At 38.9% G+C, this 18,496-nt stretch overlaps 1 protein-coding gene and 1 long non-coding RNA gene across 5 annotated transcripts in view; one reads left to right on the top strand and one right to left on the bottom strand.

The window, feature by feature from the left end:
* The window catches only part of GATB (glutamyl-tRNA amidotransferase subunit B), an 89,804-nt gene extending 80,074 nt beyond the window's left edge, over nt 1-9,730 (bottom strand). For 2 of the 4 annotated variants that reach the window (XM_019828860.3, XM_006930822.5), the window contains exons 1-2: nt 9,506-9,729; nt 7,466-7,616 (exon numbers count right to left, since the gene is read on the bottom strand). In XM_019828860.3, coding sequence (XP_019684419.2) covers nt 7,466-7,616; nt 9,506-9,681 — 327 coding nt within the window. In that variant the 5' untranslated portion in view covers nt 9,682-9,729. Of the gene's footprint in view, nt 1-7,465; nt 7,617-9,505 lie in introns of all 4 variants that reach the window. The other 2 variants (XM_019828861.3, XM_003984942.6) reach the window with 2 other exon arrangements.
* Nucleotides 9,731-9,890: 160 nt separating this feature from the next.
* LOC123384909 overlaps nt 9,891-18,496 on the top strand; it is a 35,331-nt gene continuing 26,725 nt past the window's right edge. Inside the window, exon 1 of the long non-coding RNA XR_006596693.1 lies at nt 9,891-9,988. This is a non-coding gene — a long non-coding RNA (uncharacterized LOC123384909). The remainder of the gene's footprint in view (nt 9,989-18,496) is intronic.

The raw sequence follows: 18,496 nt of genomic DNA, 5'->3' as shown, positions 1-18,496 counted from the left end.
CAGGTTTGCACAAGCACAAATTTCAAACAAACTTGATGAAATCTCACCCTTACTAGAAACATTAGCAAATTACAAGAGTTGTAAATTTGACATTTTATCAAACAAATATGTTTCCTTTCCTATTGTTCTTCCCATTTCACATCTCATAAAAGTATTATAAGTAGAGAAATCGAGATGACACTGATAAGTAGGAAATAGTAAACTCTAGGCAGATAACCTAAGATTCGCTTAAGTTCTATAGATGAATAATTATTCAATAAGTTTAGGAAGATTCTATACCAGAGTAAGAGGTTTTACTAGGTCAAAGTAATGAGTGAGGCTGAATCCCTGCTAATAAAAACAAAGAATGCTGTCCTTAGTTTAGCTGTAATCCTGCCTATAAGCAAGAAAATGGGCTGAATGACCTTTTCAGTCTGAAGATTTATGATGAGATTCCATATAATTCTAAAACTAACGGTAAAATAAGAAGATAAAATGCCTGTGGTCCTAAGAAACATTCAGAAGAGTCATCAATCAGAATAGGGGCAGGGGGCTGGGGTTGTAATCACTGGTCAAAACAGCAGCCTAAGTGATAGATAGCTGGGAGTACAGATACACTGGGGTTGGAGGGGACACAGTGGATGAAAACAAGTACTGTATCTATACACACAGACATTATATAAATGTATAAATTTATAAACACACACACACACACACACACACACACACACACACAGCTAAGTTCAAAAGCCAGAAAGGAAACTGGGGTTCCATGGCAGTAGTGGAGCTTAAAGCCATGTATTACCCAAGGGTCACTATAAGAGATAGGATGGCAAAGGGGTTACAGGTTTGAACCTGGAAGGCAGACTACTGGGTTTGTATCTAGCTTCTCCACTTACTTTCTAATTGGGATGATGATGAGAACTGTCTGATATAGTTATTATGAGATTAAAAAAGGTTAACACATATGAAGAAAGCACCTCAAACAGTCCCTGCCACATACCATGCACTTGGTAAATGTCAGTTGATTTTACTACTATCATTATTGTTCACCAGGCGGAGAGGATACCAGATGTTGGCCACTTAAAGCCCCTCCCCCCTAACCCCCACCCCTGCCCTAGGAGCAAAAGTCGAGGTTGTGAGACACCTGGGGCAGGGAGATGGGAACCACAAAATCCTGGTCCAGGCAGAAAATGTTCTGTCACCAACTATAGGAGTGGATATGGAACAGGCCACCTGCCTCAAGGCCAAAGTGAAAAGAAAGTGTTGAGAAATCAGGGCCCCTGGACCTGTACCTAGCATGGGTGTGGCTTGAATGTTGGCACTATCCGAGCTGAGTGATATTCAGGAGCTGAACATGGAAACAGTTTGTTTAATAAAGCCCAATGGGCCTTGGTAGAGGCCGCCATGAATTCATCCCGCAGAGATACCTCCACAATGCAGGGTAGAGTCTTCAAGTGGAAAAATCATACTGAGTACTGAGCAGAATAAATAAAAACAAATCCACACCTAGACATGTCCTGGCTACAGCTATCAGAGAAAAAAATCAGATTACTTACAAAGGATGCAGACTTCTCATCAGCAATAATAGATGCCTGAGGACAATGGAATCATGTCTTCAGTGTGCTGAGGGGAAATAACTGTCAACTTAGAATTCTGTGCTATCATTCAAGAGCTAGAAACGACTGGAGGCACAGAAAAACTGAGAGACTGAATCACCCACAGACCCAGAATGCAAGGGATACTGACTCAGGCAGGAAAGAGCTCCAAAAAGGAGTGTGAGATGTAAGAAAGTGTTTGCTAGGAAAGGGAAAAACCAGATGGGAGATTCCTCAACCTTCCACAACCCAAACTAAAAACTTGCCTTTACAGATGGGTTGGAGGGACCATCTTCCGCGAGATTACAGACGGAAAGCTGTCCTTCTTCTTGTGCTCTGAAGATACTTCTTGCTTTCTCAGGAACCTGATTCTATCAATAATTTCCTCTTATCTATATGTTGCTCCTTTACAACTAACTTTTAGTTGTTTAACAATTTATTACAGGCAGGTATTTTGAAATAATTTATAATGAAAACCAGCAGCTCTTGCTGCCCTCACCCGCCAGTCCTGTTCCCTGGCAGCACCACTTTCAGATCTTTGAGCTGTCTTGTCATATTTATCTTCCTATTTTTAAGTAATATGCAGTGCCAGGGGACCTTTGGAAAAATCCATCACCTGCTGGCCAAGGCTGCTGGCCATTTGCCAAGTGACAATCCTTCCTTCATCTGGGAAAAAGACAGAGTTGATAGCTGTCCTAATGACACAGTGTTCTTGTTTTAGAACATGGAGCCCCAAGACTTGGCCAATTTCATTCCTACGAGATAATTTTTTTTTTTTTGTTTATTTATTTTGAGAGAGAGAGAGAGGGGGGGGGAGCGAGAGAGCGCGAGCGCGCAAGCAGGAGAGGTGCAGAGGGACAGGGAGGGAGAATCCCAAACAGGTTCTGCACTGTCAGCATGCGGCCCGACATGGGGCTCAAACCCACAAACCTGAGCCAAAACCAAAAGTCGGACGCCTGACTGAACCACCCAGGTGCCCCCCAGGAGATAATTTAAATAAAGTTATAAGGCAAGATATTTTGCAGTATTTTTATCTTACTTTGCCTCTTAGAATTTACCCATGCTTCCTATTTTACTACATTTCTATTCAGGAACAAAATATGCCACTCTTCAGTCCAATCCCATGGTAAGCTGAGTAATGTTAAAGTCCAAAAAGTCAAACTGGTAGGTAGGTAGGTCACTTCACCTCCAGGAAAGCACATACTCCCACGACATGCATAAATTTGGGTATGAATAATCTAGAATATAGATGAGCCTGTTCCTCCTAAAAGCATGGTAAGGATGGGAATCACAGGTAGGGAGTGTGGGGGGGAGTCTGTCACTATCTGGACTTTGGGAACAAAAAAGATATTTCACTAGCAGAAGGCTGAGAAACCAGCAGAGGTTAATATTTGATTACTTAATATTACTTTTACATAAAATTTCTTAATACGTCATTGAAAACCCTTTTGACTAATTTGTCTCTTGAGAACTCTAAATTTTTCACTCATTGCCTTATTTGTAAAAATTAAAAAAATAAAAAAATAAAAGCCAAAAAAACAAAAACAAAAACCAATCTACCAACTTAGGGCCTGGAAAGCAGAAAGGGGCCTCCCTGAATCTGTGACCAAAACTGTTCCTAGAGCATATTCTTATTTTTTTCTTGCCTTATCAATTTGAAATGTGACTTCTGATAATGGTAGATAAGAATTTAGTTCTTTTATTTCCCCAAATCCTAGTTATATCAGCTTTTGTTAAATCAGTAGTTTGTTCTTCTATTATTATTAAGTAAATGGGTTTCTTGGCTAAGCTGGTAAGTGTACTATGATCACATTTCCTTTCTTGAACGCTGTGTTTTTTCTGGAGTTGACGAGTCTTTATTTCATTATTTGCTTCATATTTTTCACTTTACTTATTGCTTATTATTCTCAAAGACTCTATATGTAAAATCTTGTATCTACACAAACATTAGATATTTGCTATTCCCACCCAGCTACCCATTCTTTCTCGAAATGGCTCTGTTCTGGAGCCATCCATCCTGCTGTCCCACCAGATTCCCTGGGGCCTGCTGCAGGGCTGGCAATCTGGAACCTCTCCATTACTCCAGTAGGTTTTCATGATAGTAAAAGGCCAAGTTTTTGAGAACCTGTCTGAAAATATTATTATTCTACTGTCACAGTTGATAGTGGATACAGAATTCTAAATTAGAACCATTTTTTTCTAAGATTTTTTTTAAGATACCATTTCATTCTCTTCCAGTTTTAAGCACTGCTTCTAAGAATTCTGATGACTTTATGGGGTGCCTGGGTGGCCCAGTCCGTTAAGCATCTGACTCTTGATCTTGGCTCACATCATGATCCCACGGTTTGTGAGTTTGAGCCCTGCCTTGGGCTGTATGCTGACAGCAAGGAGCCTGCTTAGAATTCTTTCTCTTTCTCTCTCTGCCCCTCTCCCACTCATTCTCTTTCTCTCTCTCTCAAAATAAATAAACCTTTAAAAATTAAAAAAAAATAGAAGTCTGATGACTTTATGATTCCCAGTCCTTTGCACGTGACCTTTCTTTTCTTTTTTATGTAAGTTCCAGTATCTTACCTCTATTCCAGGCGTTCCTACACTTCACGATGACATGCCTATATGTGAGACTCTTTTTGTTCCTCGCACTGGGTCCTTGGCAGGCCCTTCCCATTTGAAGATTCAGGTCCTTCCGTTCTGGGAAATTAATCTGTGTTATTTGATAGTTTCTTCTTGTCTATGGTCTCTCTTCTGTCTCCTGGAACTTCTATGAATCAGATGTTGGGCATCCTAGACTGATTCTCTAATCTTCTAATTTTATCCCCAACTGTCCAGTTCACTGTATTTGTGTTACACTTTTTGGAAGATTTTCTTAACTTTATCTTCTAACTCCTCTGGATTTCTTTGTCATCATAATTTTAATTTCTTGGAGCTTTAGTTCTGATTATTTTTAAAAAGTACTATCATGCTCTTATCTCAAAGGTGCAGCTACCTTTTTTATCTGAGGATATTTATAAAAGCTTTTAATTTTTAAGGTATTCTTTTACCCTATGCATTATCTGCTGCCTCTTATTTCTTTTAGTCTTTTTATTTGGGGCTGTCTCCATTATGTAGGAGAATCTCCTCAAAAGTCTAGTGATTTTTGGCCATCCGTCTGTATTTTGAAGTAGGGTACTAAAATGCTGATTACAAGTTCAACGTAAGTATCCAGGACTTGTTGACCGGTGGCCTGCATTCTAGGATGATCAGGTGACCAGGCAGTTTTGTTTATAGAGACCCCTACCACTCCAAATTTCAGTATCTGAAGCTCTTCATTCCAGGGACATGTAATCTCCAAACAAGTTTCTGCAAATTCCTGCTTGGGGAAGGGGAGTGATGGCTATACAAGGTTGCCTGAGGTCCCCAAACAGTGTAGAGAAAAGCACTGGGCAGGCCCTGGAGTCTAGAGTGTAGGCAATCTCTAACATCAGTGCCTTTCCTCTGCCTGGGGTCCCAGGGAGAATGTGTTACCAGTTGAATTTTTCCTAAAACTATAGATTTCTGTGGGGAGTGGGGCAGCTACAGAGGGTCAGGGGAAAGGACGTTAAGTCTAACTGCTCCATATCCAGACTCAGAATCAATCCCTTGTTTCCACCTCTCCTTGGCCCTCCACAATAATTAAGGATCCCATATCCTGACCACTTCTGAGGCTACGAAGGGCATGCCGTCTCACTCCTCACTACCGGCCCTTTCTTGGGTTATACTTAATTCAGCTCTGCTAAGTCAGTCCCTCCTCCATCTACCATCTCTCATGTATTCTGGTCTCCCACTCTCTTATAGGTTTATAACTTTTAAATTCTTTTACTGTAATTTCAGTGGGGTTTCTTTGGGGTAGGGAGAGAGACCGATTACAATGCATATGTTCAAGCCTCTTTAACTGTTTTTAGCTCTTCTTCATTGGTTCCTCATCAGCATTTTTAAAAATTTTATTTTATTGCAGTAAGAATACTTATGATGAAATCTACCTTCTTAATACAGTTTTTAAGTATGGAATATCTTATTGTTGACTATAAGTCATACGTATTTAAGTATTCTCAAATCTCTCCAATATTAAGAAAAACAGGACTAATAAAAATTTTGCCCTTGATTTCATGTCTGCTTTCACCCACTTAAATGTCCAAACACCTTCACTGTTTTCTTGCTATGCTTATCACTGGGCAAGCACCTTCTTCTTTGGTGTATAGCAAGAAGTCTTTCAAAGCATGTTGACATTTTAGTTATTTTAAATTGTCTCTAATATTTGACCATATTTAGCCACAAATGAAAGCCTATTTATAGAAAACATACCTATCTGCAAATAGATCTATTTCTAAATGTGAACTATAATAAATACTTTGTTGGATTCTGTATTCCCAGCTGCAAAAACCTAGAAAGAAATCAGAAGTTATGTGTAGCCTCTTGATAATGAACTACCATATGGTGAAAAAAAGTTTTGAGCTCAGAAGGAAAAAAAGGAGAGGTGTTATGATGACCTGCTTTCCATTTCACTTGTCTGAACAGATATTACTCTATTTCTACTATATCTGCATCTCTGCCCAAACAGGAACTCATACGTTTGTAACTGACAAATTGTCTCTTCCCAAACAAAAATTATTTTTCCACAGACAGACACTCTAAGTCAGAGGGAGGGAGGGACAGGCATCCCTTTATCTGTCTTTCCTCCAGAAAGACCCAACAGCAAATCAAAGGTGAGCCTGGATAGGGTTTGCAGGGATGGGAGTCCTCCACAACAAAAAGCACAGGAGACACTGCCCAGTAGAATCAAAGCACTGGGTATAGCAGGCACATTGGAGGCATTGCCCATAACCTTCTACTCTGGACAGTGACTCTGAGAAAAGTAAACCTCCATCTCTGCAAGTCTGCCAATGGTCACATCAACCAGCTTTCACTTGTATTCACATGTTAGTGCAGAATTCACCCATCCTTCCCTCTCCCTGTCAGTTCCCACCACCTATCTATACACACTCCCTCCAAGGATGGCAGGAAATCCCACACCCAGTGGATATTGTATGTCCCGCACAGACTATGATTTATTGATTACCTCAAATATTCATATTGTTCCTTCCATCCTTTTCTTAAAAATCCAGTTAACTGTATGAAACTATATGATAACAATCTTGCTGACTGAGTACACTGGACCTAGTCATTCCCTGGGTTTAAGTGAAAGTGAGTAAATAAGTAGTTAATTCAATGTATACTGTGGTTGACTTTTTCTACTATTGACCACTTAATTTTCAATAATCACAATCATTATGAACCTTACACTATAATATCATGTGACATATGTTGTTTTCCGTGACCAGACTCCTTCTCCTCCTTCATTTACCTAACTCCTATCTGGCTTCTCAGATACCTCAGACACCACCTGTTTCAACAAGCTTTCCAATCATACTCATACCCCAATTTCTCACAATAATCCTTCTCTTACAAAATTAGATGTCCCCACTCTGGGTTCCAAAACCATGTCCTTCATATCACCTTCACAGGCATAATCACATAGTACTCTACTTGTTTATAAGACACTTCTCCCCACCTAGTCTTTAAACTCCTCAAAGGCAAGGAATGCCCCTCATCTTTATGTTCCAGTTCATAGCACAGGGTCTGGTATTTAGTAGACATTTTAAAATGTGTGTGAAATGAGTGAATACATGTATGAATAAATGGATGACATTTAGATTTAGAAACAGAATTACAGAGATGGGTCTTTAGAAAACATTTAGTTCATCCTACTTCACTCCAAATCCCTAAACAAGTACTTTCTAAGAATTGTGCCAAGATGTTAAAACAAGGAAATCATTATCTATGTCCAATAAAACATAAGCATTTTCTAATGAAATATGATTAAACAAAAACCTTACCGGCAGAGTTCCAGGCAGAGATGCATCAAAAAAAGATACCAAAGAATTGGGAGGTGCTGCAAAGTGGACTTGAGATCCAGAGAAGAGTTTAGAGTTGGAGGCAATCTGGGCATGAATTTCCAAACCTACCACAGCTGCCCATTTGTGTTCACTAAAGAGAAAAAAATAATGGTTAAGAAGTAGTTGGATCTGCAACTATGCATGAATTTCTACAACCCTAAACCATATGTATTAATTTCATATTTTTTAACTTACTAAAATTTTAGATCCTTATATTTAAAAATATGTCATATTGTGTTGATCACTGAATCAAAAGCAATCCATAGTGAACATCTACAAGACCAGCAAGATAAAATGCATTTACAACATGGCATAAGGAAACTCATTGTACAGAGGAAGGTGATGAAGAAACAATTTGGCATCCTGAAACAATTTAGAAATGGGTATCACGTGACATCTGCTTGGCTGACTTCAGTGAAAAGCAGCATTTTCTACATTAACTGTCTTTCCCCAATTAATGACTCAGTAAATGAAAGCTGATCTTGCAAATATTTTAGAATTAACATAAACATTATGCTTTTACTTCTAGAGAAATAATGATAAATAAATAGTCGTATATCTTATTTAAAAAGGAAAGGAAATTCTCCATCATGCAATGGCTTGCAAGTAAAATGGTAAGAGTGACACAGATATAATAAATCATCACTAAATCATACTCTTCCTGGGAATTTTGTGCAAATGAGAACATTAAACTGTAAGATGTGGCTTTGTTTTTTTTCTCAATTCCCCAGATACAGTTTCAGGTTCCTGTTTGTTTATGCTTGATTGCTATCAAAATCTAAGAAGCTGTTAAATGCTATAATAATCTCTATCTGGCCACTCCTACTCTATTGGGTCTATATGAACATTCCATACACAAATCTCTCCAGGTTCTTGTAAGTGTGCTTATTCCTTCTGAAATCATACATCCTGGACAATGCATGTTTACACATACTCCTCCCATGTTCTGTTCCTATTCTGCTTTGCTCCCATGCAATTTCCTATATTATCTAGGTTTTTGTTTGCATGTATTGGGTTTTGTTCCAATCATTTCAACACAAGTTCTCTATCTATAGTACTGTGAGAAGATTAAGTCCTTCCTTTTAAAGTTTGGAAGCGCTGCCTGCTACTGAGAGGAATTAAATGAAAAACTCATCAGAAAGTCTGCATTTGCGAAAACATTACTCAAAAGTTTTTTTTTTTTTTTTAAGTTTCATTACATGACAGAAAAAATACTTTCCATTTACAGTCGGACGATCTAATTTATAAAAGGAATAGAAGTTGAACGTTTCTGGACATTTTCCTTCTGTCGCTCCAACAGAAAAGCAAATATAATGCCAACTTAACTGTCTCAAAGGATACAGTGATTACCAAACACGTGCCTTCTGTTTCTGTATTTAAAAAGAAACTACTTAAGTCTTATAAAGTATAAACAGCTGTTTAGAGGCTATTTAACAAACGAAGCAAAGCTCTCTAATCAGAAGGAAGATCTCTTGTATTGGCTGCATCCTCCTAGGTCTAGAAAACGTTCAACATTAAACACCTCCACAGATAGGTGGAGTTTTCTGACAATATTAAGCCACCACCATCCAGAGCTTGTAGGTAAAGGATCCCTCTCTACTTTGAAAACACTTCTCCCACAGTAGCGCTAAATAAATGTCAGCTAAATAAGATCCCGCTTATTGTCACGGACCCCACTGGTAGTGCTATTAGTAAAGTGACTGAATCCACACTTCGGTGTGTGTAGTTTTACATTCAAGAAAACACCTGAGATTTTACACTCGCGAATTCCTCAAATATGCTTATCTATTTGATGATTTAGTGCGGAGACGAGGCTGACAGAGGGCTCGTGTTGCTCTTTCATTTAGGTTTCAGGTTACAGTCCAACCCCCCCGCCCACAAAACGCCTAGACTGAAGCCAGGCTGTAGTGGCCACCACCTCCCCACTCCGGCATTTCCACTTCACACCTAAGTGGGCAGTAATGGTATGAAATAGTATACCCTTTCCTTGACTTCTGGGCCGTGAGGAGGGGCTGCTGAGCCACGAAGCTCTGTCCCCTTTTCCCGCTGGACGTGAACCCAGTCGCGGCCCCTCTTCCGTGGCGAGAACCGCTGTCAATGCAGGCTAAAGCCCAACACCTTCCAAGGCAGCGCCCGCGCAGCATGGGCGCCGCCATTGCCCCGCCAGAGTCCTTGTCAGGTGACACAGCTTTCCTCTGCCGCGAGGCTCTCTGGGAAGCGTAGTTCTAGAAATGGATAAAACGCCTTAGCCTCACACCGGAAGACTACTATTCCCAGTGAGCACTGCTACTCGAAGGCTGCCGGAACTCTGGCGGGGAGGGGAGGGAAGGAGAACTAGAGGAGAGGGTGGGAGGGTTTCTGGGTCGGGAGGTGTGACTCCTCCTAGCGGGGAGTTGGAGAGGTTTGTGGCTGGGAGTGCCTAGATGAGTTTGAGTAAGAGCAGGTGGTGCTGGAGATCCAAAGGTAAGAAACCTGGCGGGATCTTATACCTCAGTTAACCTTAACAGCTGAAGTAAATGAACTTGACATCTCCGCGAAGACTTCCTGAGGTTCCAAACTCACTCAGTTATTTTCTCTATTTACTCTGCCCGTTCACACACTAATTTGTGCATTAATGCTACGAATACTCACTTGGGTGCCTACTTATATGCCAGGCACAGTTCTTAGGCACTGACGATACAGGAACGAGGAAGACATTTACGTCCACTATTCTCGTGGGACTTACGTTATTGGGAGAGGAGCTATACAGAAAAGTTAATGAAACTAGGATACTTTCATGTAGGTAATAAGTGCTGTATTTAAGGAGAGGTGCTTGGAGACAAACAGACCTAGATTGTACCTTCAGGTACATTTTTATTTTCCTTTTTGTTCTTGCTGAGTATTTGAAACACTTTTTCTTACATGAGAAAAAGCCTTAATAGATACCATCATCCCAAAGGACTTCTTTGAAACTCAAACCCTTTCTGAAACTCTCACTGATTTCTTGTGTTTGAGCACACAATTCAGCCATTCTGTATTATTCACCCTATTTTAATTCTCTATATAGTGCTTATTATGACTATCTGATGTTTATCTTCTGTCTCCACAAGCTCCTTGAGAATGGGGAATTTGTCTTATTCAACAAAGTGTTTTCAGAGTACAAAGTAGACCCCTTAAAAATATTTGTTGAATGAAGCAGTGCAGTGTGGGAAATGTGTTTGACAAAGAATGGAGTGGATGCCCTTTAGAGTAGGAGTTGTTTAGAAGGGAGATGATGAAATAGTGTGGTGGTGGAGGCAAAGAGAAATTGACCTATGTGAGATAGATTTAGGAGGTAAGACTGAAGGACTTGGTGATGGATTAGATATGGTGGTGATAGAATAGGTGGGGTCAAGTAACTCCTGAATTTCTGGCTTGTGAAAACGGATGGCTGGTGGAGTTATTCACTGAGATAAAGAAACTAGAAAAGAAATAGGTTTGCAGGAAAACATGATTTTGGTTGCCTTGGAGACATACAAGAGGAGAAGTCAAGTAGGCATCATGGATGCGTGACTTTGAGTATGGAGCAGGGAAAAAGCTGCATACTCTGCATACCTCCCACTGGTAGATTTTCAATTATTGATAAATAACCTATTGATTAGACAGCTTTAACCTATGATCCATTTCCACCAATACTTTTGTACAACTGTGGTATTTTATGCAGTTTAATCCCTCTTTGGAGGCAATTTTAGTCATTCTCTTCAAAATGTCATTATTTACTTTTTCCATCTTTTCTGTTTTTCACCCATATCATTGATCCAAATTGCTACACTGGAAGTATGTATTCATGACCAAAATGAAAATGAGAGAAATGACAGAGACTGCAAAGTAGAGGAATAGATTTGTTCCAAAATTCATGGTTAATTATTGACCTATCAGGTTCAGATCACTCTTCAGATTCATTAGTATCTCTCCTTTGAATTTCCATATTGCCCACCTTTTCTTTAGGTAAGTTTGTTTTCTCTTTCTCACTTAGTGCCTCAGATTTTTCTGGCCTAGATGGGGTGTCAGGGCAGTTGCTTCTGATCACAGCATGGTTCCATCCTTGATAGGAATGTAGAGGAAAGGGGAATCCTGTATCTCAGAAGTGAGCACAGGCATCTTTTAGCAAAAGAACAGCAGGATCCTTGCTACCTTACCACTGGTAATGAGCATACTTAGGCAATTCATTCCCTAACACGAAGTGTTGGGGGTGTTTTGAGAACTACCATAAGAGAGAGCAGCACACTACTAGTGAAAATACTCATTTTGTGGGCAAAATGCACATCTTTGTTTAGGAAGCAGTATTATACAGTGATAGCATGTCACTTCAGAGGCTCCTGCCCTGCCACTAGAGGGAGAGAAAATCCTCTGCATGCAAGTATATTTGATTCCTTTCACAAATGGAAACCTTCCAGTCGGATGCATATTACATAGCCCTTTCAAAATCCTACAAGAGCGATGGTTCCCTTCTCCCCCAAGATTATGTGTCATTTCCAGAAGTGCCCATTGGTTTCCTCAAGCGTGGTCTGGTGTCTAGGAGGGCACTGTTTTCCAAGCACCCCTCCTGTTAGTCAGGTGCTCCTTAGTTAGTAGGTGCTCCCACCCAACCCCCTACCATGGGACCATTTCTTACCTTCCTCCTGCATGCCAAATCTGTTATCTGTCAGAACTCTTACTGACAGCACTCTAGCAGAGAGAGCTATTTTGGTTCCACCAAAAAGGTGGCTGTCATCTGGAAGACAGAGATTTTCATTTTCAAGAAGCTCAGAAGGTAGCAGGACAGGGTTTCTAGCAAAAACATTTTCTTAGGGAGAGTTTCTCAGCTCTTACTTTATTCACATAATTGACACAGTACAAATAAATTTAGAACAAGTTTTAAAAAAGATATGTAAGCCAGAGCAGGATTTTTGAGTTGTTACTTATAAATGGCAATAGTTAGAAAGTATGTCTAAAATAGCATGCTTGGTTTTGTTTAGTATTCTTCAGAGAGTCTTTGAATGTCAGAGTTGGATCAGACTGGCTTACCCCTGGGTTTGACTCAAAATCTCCAGGTATCTATATAAACACGTTGATTTTTTACACGCAGATCATCACCCCCAAATCTAAGTTGTGTTTGACTGTAATCACTCCCTTTCTCATCCTTCTGTTGGTTTGGGATGAGGGAAATGGTGTGAAAACATGGTGTCCCAGGATTTATGACTGCATGACTAACATGGGTACAATGTGAGAGGATGGTGCAAGTGGTTCTAATTTTTTAGAACCACTTGCATCATTTTCACAATGAAGTAAACGATTTTAATGGAAACATTAAAATTCCAAGGAAAATTTAAAGGAGGTAGTTTCCACTATTCACTTTGATAATGTATCACAGCAATGTATCTCAAAATTTCTTTGTATATAATTTTGAAACTTAAAGTTGTGTTAACCAGTTTATTCTTTGATAACGACTTTTCCCCGTGGAAACAAAACAGTGCTTTAAAGGCGTTTAGCAGACTGATAAACGAAATGCCCCTTGTTGTCTAACGGAGCTGGCTGTAGTATTTCTTAACACAGTTGTGAGTTTAGTTCCTCTGTGGGACTGTTAGTTTCTATCTGTTCTATGGCTATAGTGCCCAGCCTGCTCTCTTAAATTTTGTGTTATGTGGTAAGGAGGAAGGGTAGCTAGGTAAGTATAAATTCTCTAAGGAAAAAAATATAACTTAGAATGATGTACATATGACAGAAATTGACAGCATTATTTTCATGTAAGAAGAACACTGGCACGAGAAGGAAGAAGTCCTGTTTTTGAAAAGACATTCTGAAAATAGAAGTTTCCTTCTTAGAAAAACCACATTTTAAGATCCAGTTAGGTGTCATTAGGGGAAGAAGAAAGACAGGGAATAGGTACATGCTGGACAATTGGGAGAACAGGATTCATTTCCTTTTATTTTTACCATTAAGTCTTGATTCTGATAAAATACTGATGTGAAAGGAACAATTGCTTTCTCTAGAAGATTGCTTCAGGGCAAAGAAATCTATAACTTTTTCTTCTTTTCCAAGACAGGGAAATAGAACACCCTGTCCAATGTCTTTGTAGAGATGAAGTGCCATCTGGGGAAGATGAGTCTAGAGCATAGCTGCTAATAGGCTTGCCTGGCCCATAAACTGTAATCTCTCCACTGGCTTTCCTTGTTTCTGGTCTCAAGGGACGGTTTGCTGTTTCCCCCGTCCTTTTCTAGAAATCTGACTAATCCTGGAAGCAAAGAGAAATTATGTGTAAGAAAGAAGTTCCACCTCTACATATCCCCATGACTCACCATTTACTTGAGAGAAGAGACTCCTGAGTCACAAGTAATGGGTAGTAGAACATGTTAAACACTGTGTCCCTGTAAACTATGTTCGGCATGTGGTAAGATTCCTGCTATGCACTAAGAAGCTGTCTCTTTTCTGTTTTGAAATTGGGTCTTTACCCTTCAAAGTTGCAGAGCTTATACACACACACACACACACACACACACACACACACACACACACACTGAGTAATATCTTATTTCCAGATCATGTACCTATAATGATGAACAGCTTTTAAATTTCAAAACAGATGATTTTTTTTTGTATGTCAGATGGTTCTCTTGATTTTAAGTCTGAAGATTTCAAGGAGTAAAGTATGAATTTTAAGAACTACTCCACCAAAGACACAGGAGCTCTGATGACAATTTTCCCTGAGTGAATGAAATCCTACTTGCTAATCGAAGGGAAGACGTATCAGACTCCACCAGGGTGGTATAGAAGGGAACAGAAAGGCTTATCTTACACATCCTGCCAGGTAATCCGTGTCATTACCTGTGAGTATCTGGACTGGGATCTCTACATCTAGGCTGCCCTTGAACCAAGAATAGATGGGCTGCACAAAGCAATAAAAGCTGAAGTCTTGTTGGTGGCAGAGCCTTCAGGGCTCGCCACGGTTTAATGTATGGCCATTGAGAGGAGATTTAGTGCTCCATGAAGAGGTGCCAGATTGAATTAAAATCAAGCAGCTCAATTCAAACACATTAGCAATCAAATGATACAACTACTGAGATAAATGCAAAGAGAGAGACAGAAAAAAAAAAATCCAGTGATTCATGAATACTAATTAAAGAGGGAAAGACCAACATAGACATTATTCTTGTCTCGTTGGAGTCCGACTCTAGATTTTAATTCACCAGTAAGATTCGATAATTTGACCCAACAGTGATTTCAGGTTGATGCTGATTCCACACTTAGACCAGCTTTGTTACTAAAAGGTATTTTCACCCCTTCCATACGTAGTAAAAGTGAAAAGAGATGATACTAAAAATGGGGCTGGATGCCACGTTTTTCAAAAGGCAAAGGAAATCAAGATTATATAAAATGCCACTCTAGCAAATAACAAGCCTAATATTCTGTGTTCCTTCTCTAAGCTATTATCTTTATTTTGGCTGCCATAGGACATTGATACGGTATTTCTGGGAAACATTTTGCAGTGATTCAGAGCCTGTGATTTTAAAAACTTTATATAGATTTATTCAATAAATGCATTACCTTCTATTTGCCACACTGAAACTCACATAATCTGTTGAAATGTTCTCACAATTTATGGGGGTCAGTTTGACATTTTACAGTCTCTCAGAGTTTAGTGTCCTTAGCAGATGCCAAAATGAAGACTCTTGAGTTTAGGAAAGAAAATAATTCGTCTTGCTTAGTTGTCCAGACTAGCAACCATTTTAGGTGCCTGGGGCCTTTCTCTTGGGATCTATGACAAGAGGACATTCTGCTATGTAACAACCTCCCTTAGAGCAATTTTGTTTTCTAGAATAGTAGCTCACTTCCCTAAGGAAAACCAATATTTTGCTGTTGGCCTACATTGTTTATTGTTTTTTTTTTTTTTTTTTAGAAACTTCAACTGGACTTTTCCTTATGCTCCTGTGTTCTCTTTCCCCAACAGAGATCTAAGGTGTCACTTATTTCAAAGTGATAATATCCATTTGTATTGGTTCTATTGTGCAGTGGATCACATGAACTGTGCTTCTTACTGTGTAATAGTCATTGTCCATGGAGTTGAAAAGTAAAATTGAGTATTTATATGTCTTGTGTTAGATTTCTATGGCACCTTTGACTCAAATGTTGTATTTACTCTTTCTTCTTTCAAAAGTGCTGTTATTTATTTTTGCTTGTCAAAAAACAGCAAGTGTGGAAGTGATAATTTTCACTCTGAAATACAATGTTGCAAGACAGGTCAAATTACGGAAAATCAATTAGTTTTTATTACAAGAGTCCTGTATCTGAGGTCCTATTTTGTCTCTAGATACCATAGCTAATGTCTGATCCTCTCCAAAGCAAATGTTAGGAGAAAACCACCCAAGATTTTTTTTTTCTAAAGCAAAAAACAGATGAGGCCTAGGCATTTAATCTTGGTTAATGAAGATAGAGGCAGAAATAATTCCTCCTCTTCCTATACTTTAAAACCACGGACTCTTGAAAGAAGTTATCATTTACTTTCTGAGGCCTAAAATTTCCAAATACTACAACTGCTATATCCTACGATCTATGCCTTTTGATAGAAGATAAAGGCTATAATGTTCCCCAGGCTTGTGGTTTCATATATGTCTCATCACATCAAGAATTCTTTCTTCTCTGTTATCCTCTGATATAAAATAAACTAATAAGGTCAGTTAGACAAACATATCTAGGCCTTAAGTTTTCATTATTTCATTATTGTTATGTTTTCATAGATTTACAGTTGAACATGCCTTTCTACCAAGATAAAGGTTGCCCCCAAATTCCCCTTCCTTTTCTTTCAGGTTTTAGGAGGACAGCTTTTGTCTCAAAGATTTATTTTGATGTCAGATAACTTATTATATTGCACCTGGGGAAACTAAATAGCTCTAAAAACAGGAGCACCATAGCACCGAAGATGTTTAAAGGTAAAGAGCATTAATTTTTGATTTCAGAATATCAGTGCTTCCATTTTCCCCACTATAGAACAGGGAAGCCATAATCAACAAAGTTTTCAATTAGCATTGACTTGCACTTAAAGCACAGATGTAGGAGAATCATTTTTAAAGAGTTGTTACACAACATAAAACTTGTAGTAAGTCAAGTTAGAACTCCTGTGTTATCTAGGGCCTACAATTAATTTTAAAAAATCAAAACTCTGTTAAAAATAGCTTTGTATATTGAATTCCAGCATGGCACTGCTTTTTGTAGGGCCATTTCTGTAAAATGCAAGTTTATTTATAGATTGCAAGTGATTCAAAGATGTTACAATATAAAAGGAAATGATACTCTAGAGTCTTTGTTCAGGGCTGTTTGGGGCTCTCTTAGAATGCCTAACTCACTCAGAGGATTGCTTTTAATCTTCAGAAGCAAAAGGAATTTCATAAATTAAAATTGTTGGCCAGATGGAATTTCCTGATTAATTTTTTAGTGTTTGGTGTTAAACATAATAATGAAAGGAAGAGTGCTAAGAGTAAACCCAATTAACATTTCATAAAATTTATTGCTCTAGATGGCTTACCCTTTATTTTTATGGTTTCCAACTACTGTCTTCCCGGACAGCCTGACTACCTGGAAAAACTGAGCATGGCCAACTTACTTCCTCCTTCTCTTCCCTTCCTTTCTTTTATTCTTTATTCAACTTCCTTCTCTCATTTATTCTCCATGTATTCCTTGAGTCCTTACAAGACTACAGGCATCATTCCAGGGCTTCCTTTGTCCTATTCTTTATGGATCCTGTAGAAAGAATATTTTTAGCAGTCTAGTAGCAAGTCATTGCTGCTATAATGGTGTCACTGTTGTTGAACAAGAGACTCTTCATTCCATCTGTAATCATACACACGAACTCATAGTTTCATAAAACCAGTCTTTATGAAATGAAAGCAAAGGTGGACATTCTCCCTGCATTTTTTCTTTAAGATTATTTTCAGCTTTACTGAGGTTTAATTAACAAAAATATTGTAAGATGTTTAAAGTGTATGACATGATGATTTGATACACACATACACTGTGAAAGGATTTCTACAATTGAGTTAATTAACACATCCCATCATCTCACATATTTACCTTTTTTTTCTTTTTTTGGTGAGAACATTAAGTTCTATATTCTTAGCAAATTTAAATTCTATAATATACCATGTTATGTATTAGATCCTCAATTTTGTTCATATTGTAACTGAAAGTTGGTAGCCTTTTACCAACCTATCCCAATTTCCAATCCCACCCCAACCCCTTGGCAATCCCTTTTCTATCTCTGTGGCTGTGAATTCAACTTTTTTTTTTTATATTCCACATTTAAGTGATATCACACAGCATTTGTCTTTTTTTTTTGTCTGGTTTATTACACTTAGCATAATGCCCTCCAGTTTCATCCACGTTGTTGCAAATGGCAAGATCCAATTCTTTTCGTTTTATGGTTGAATAATATTTCAGTGTGTGTGTGTGTGTGTGTGTGTGTGTGTGTGTGTGTGTGTGCATATATATACAAACTGCGTTTCCTTTATCCATTCATGGATATTTCCGTACCTGTCCTACTAGACTGAGATTTTTGAGTACAAGTACCATATCTTTCATGTTTCATGCCCTTTAAGTTCTCAGAACTCTGTTAGCTGTACTGGCCACCATTTACCCATTGATCCTAGGGTTATTTCCCACTCACACCATTCATATGACTCTGTTAGGAATTGCCAAGCTGAGCTAGAATTCCATGTCACGGCTGGCTACATAATTTGGGGCATCCAGTGCAAAATTAAAATGTAGAATTCGTTGATTAAAACTTATTAGGAATTTCTAGATGGAAACAGCAAAGCATTAAGCCAAGCATGGAATCCTTCTAAGCACAGATCCCTGTGTCACGGCACAGTCTGCATGCACATGAAGCTGGCCTGCTACACACACACACACACACACACACACACACACACACACACACACACACAGCTACGGCTTATTTGACCTGAGGAAAGGAATATCTGA

Source organism: Felis catus, chromosome B1 (genome assembly GCF_018350175.1).
Source record: "Felis catus isolate Fca126 chromosome B1, F.catus_Fca126_mat1.0, whole genome shotgun sequence".
Lineage (NCBI taxonomy): Eukaryota > Metazoa > Chordata > Mammalia > Carnivora > Felidae > Felis > Felis catus.
This window is presented reverse-complemented; position numbering and strand designations above follow the sequence as displayed.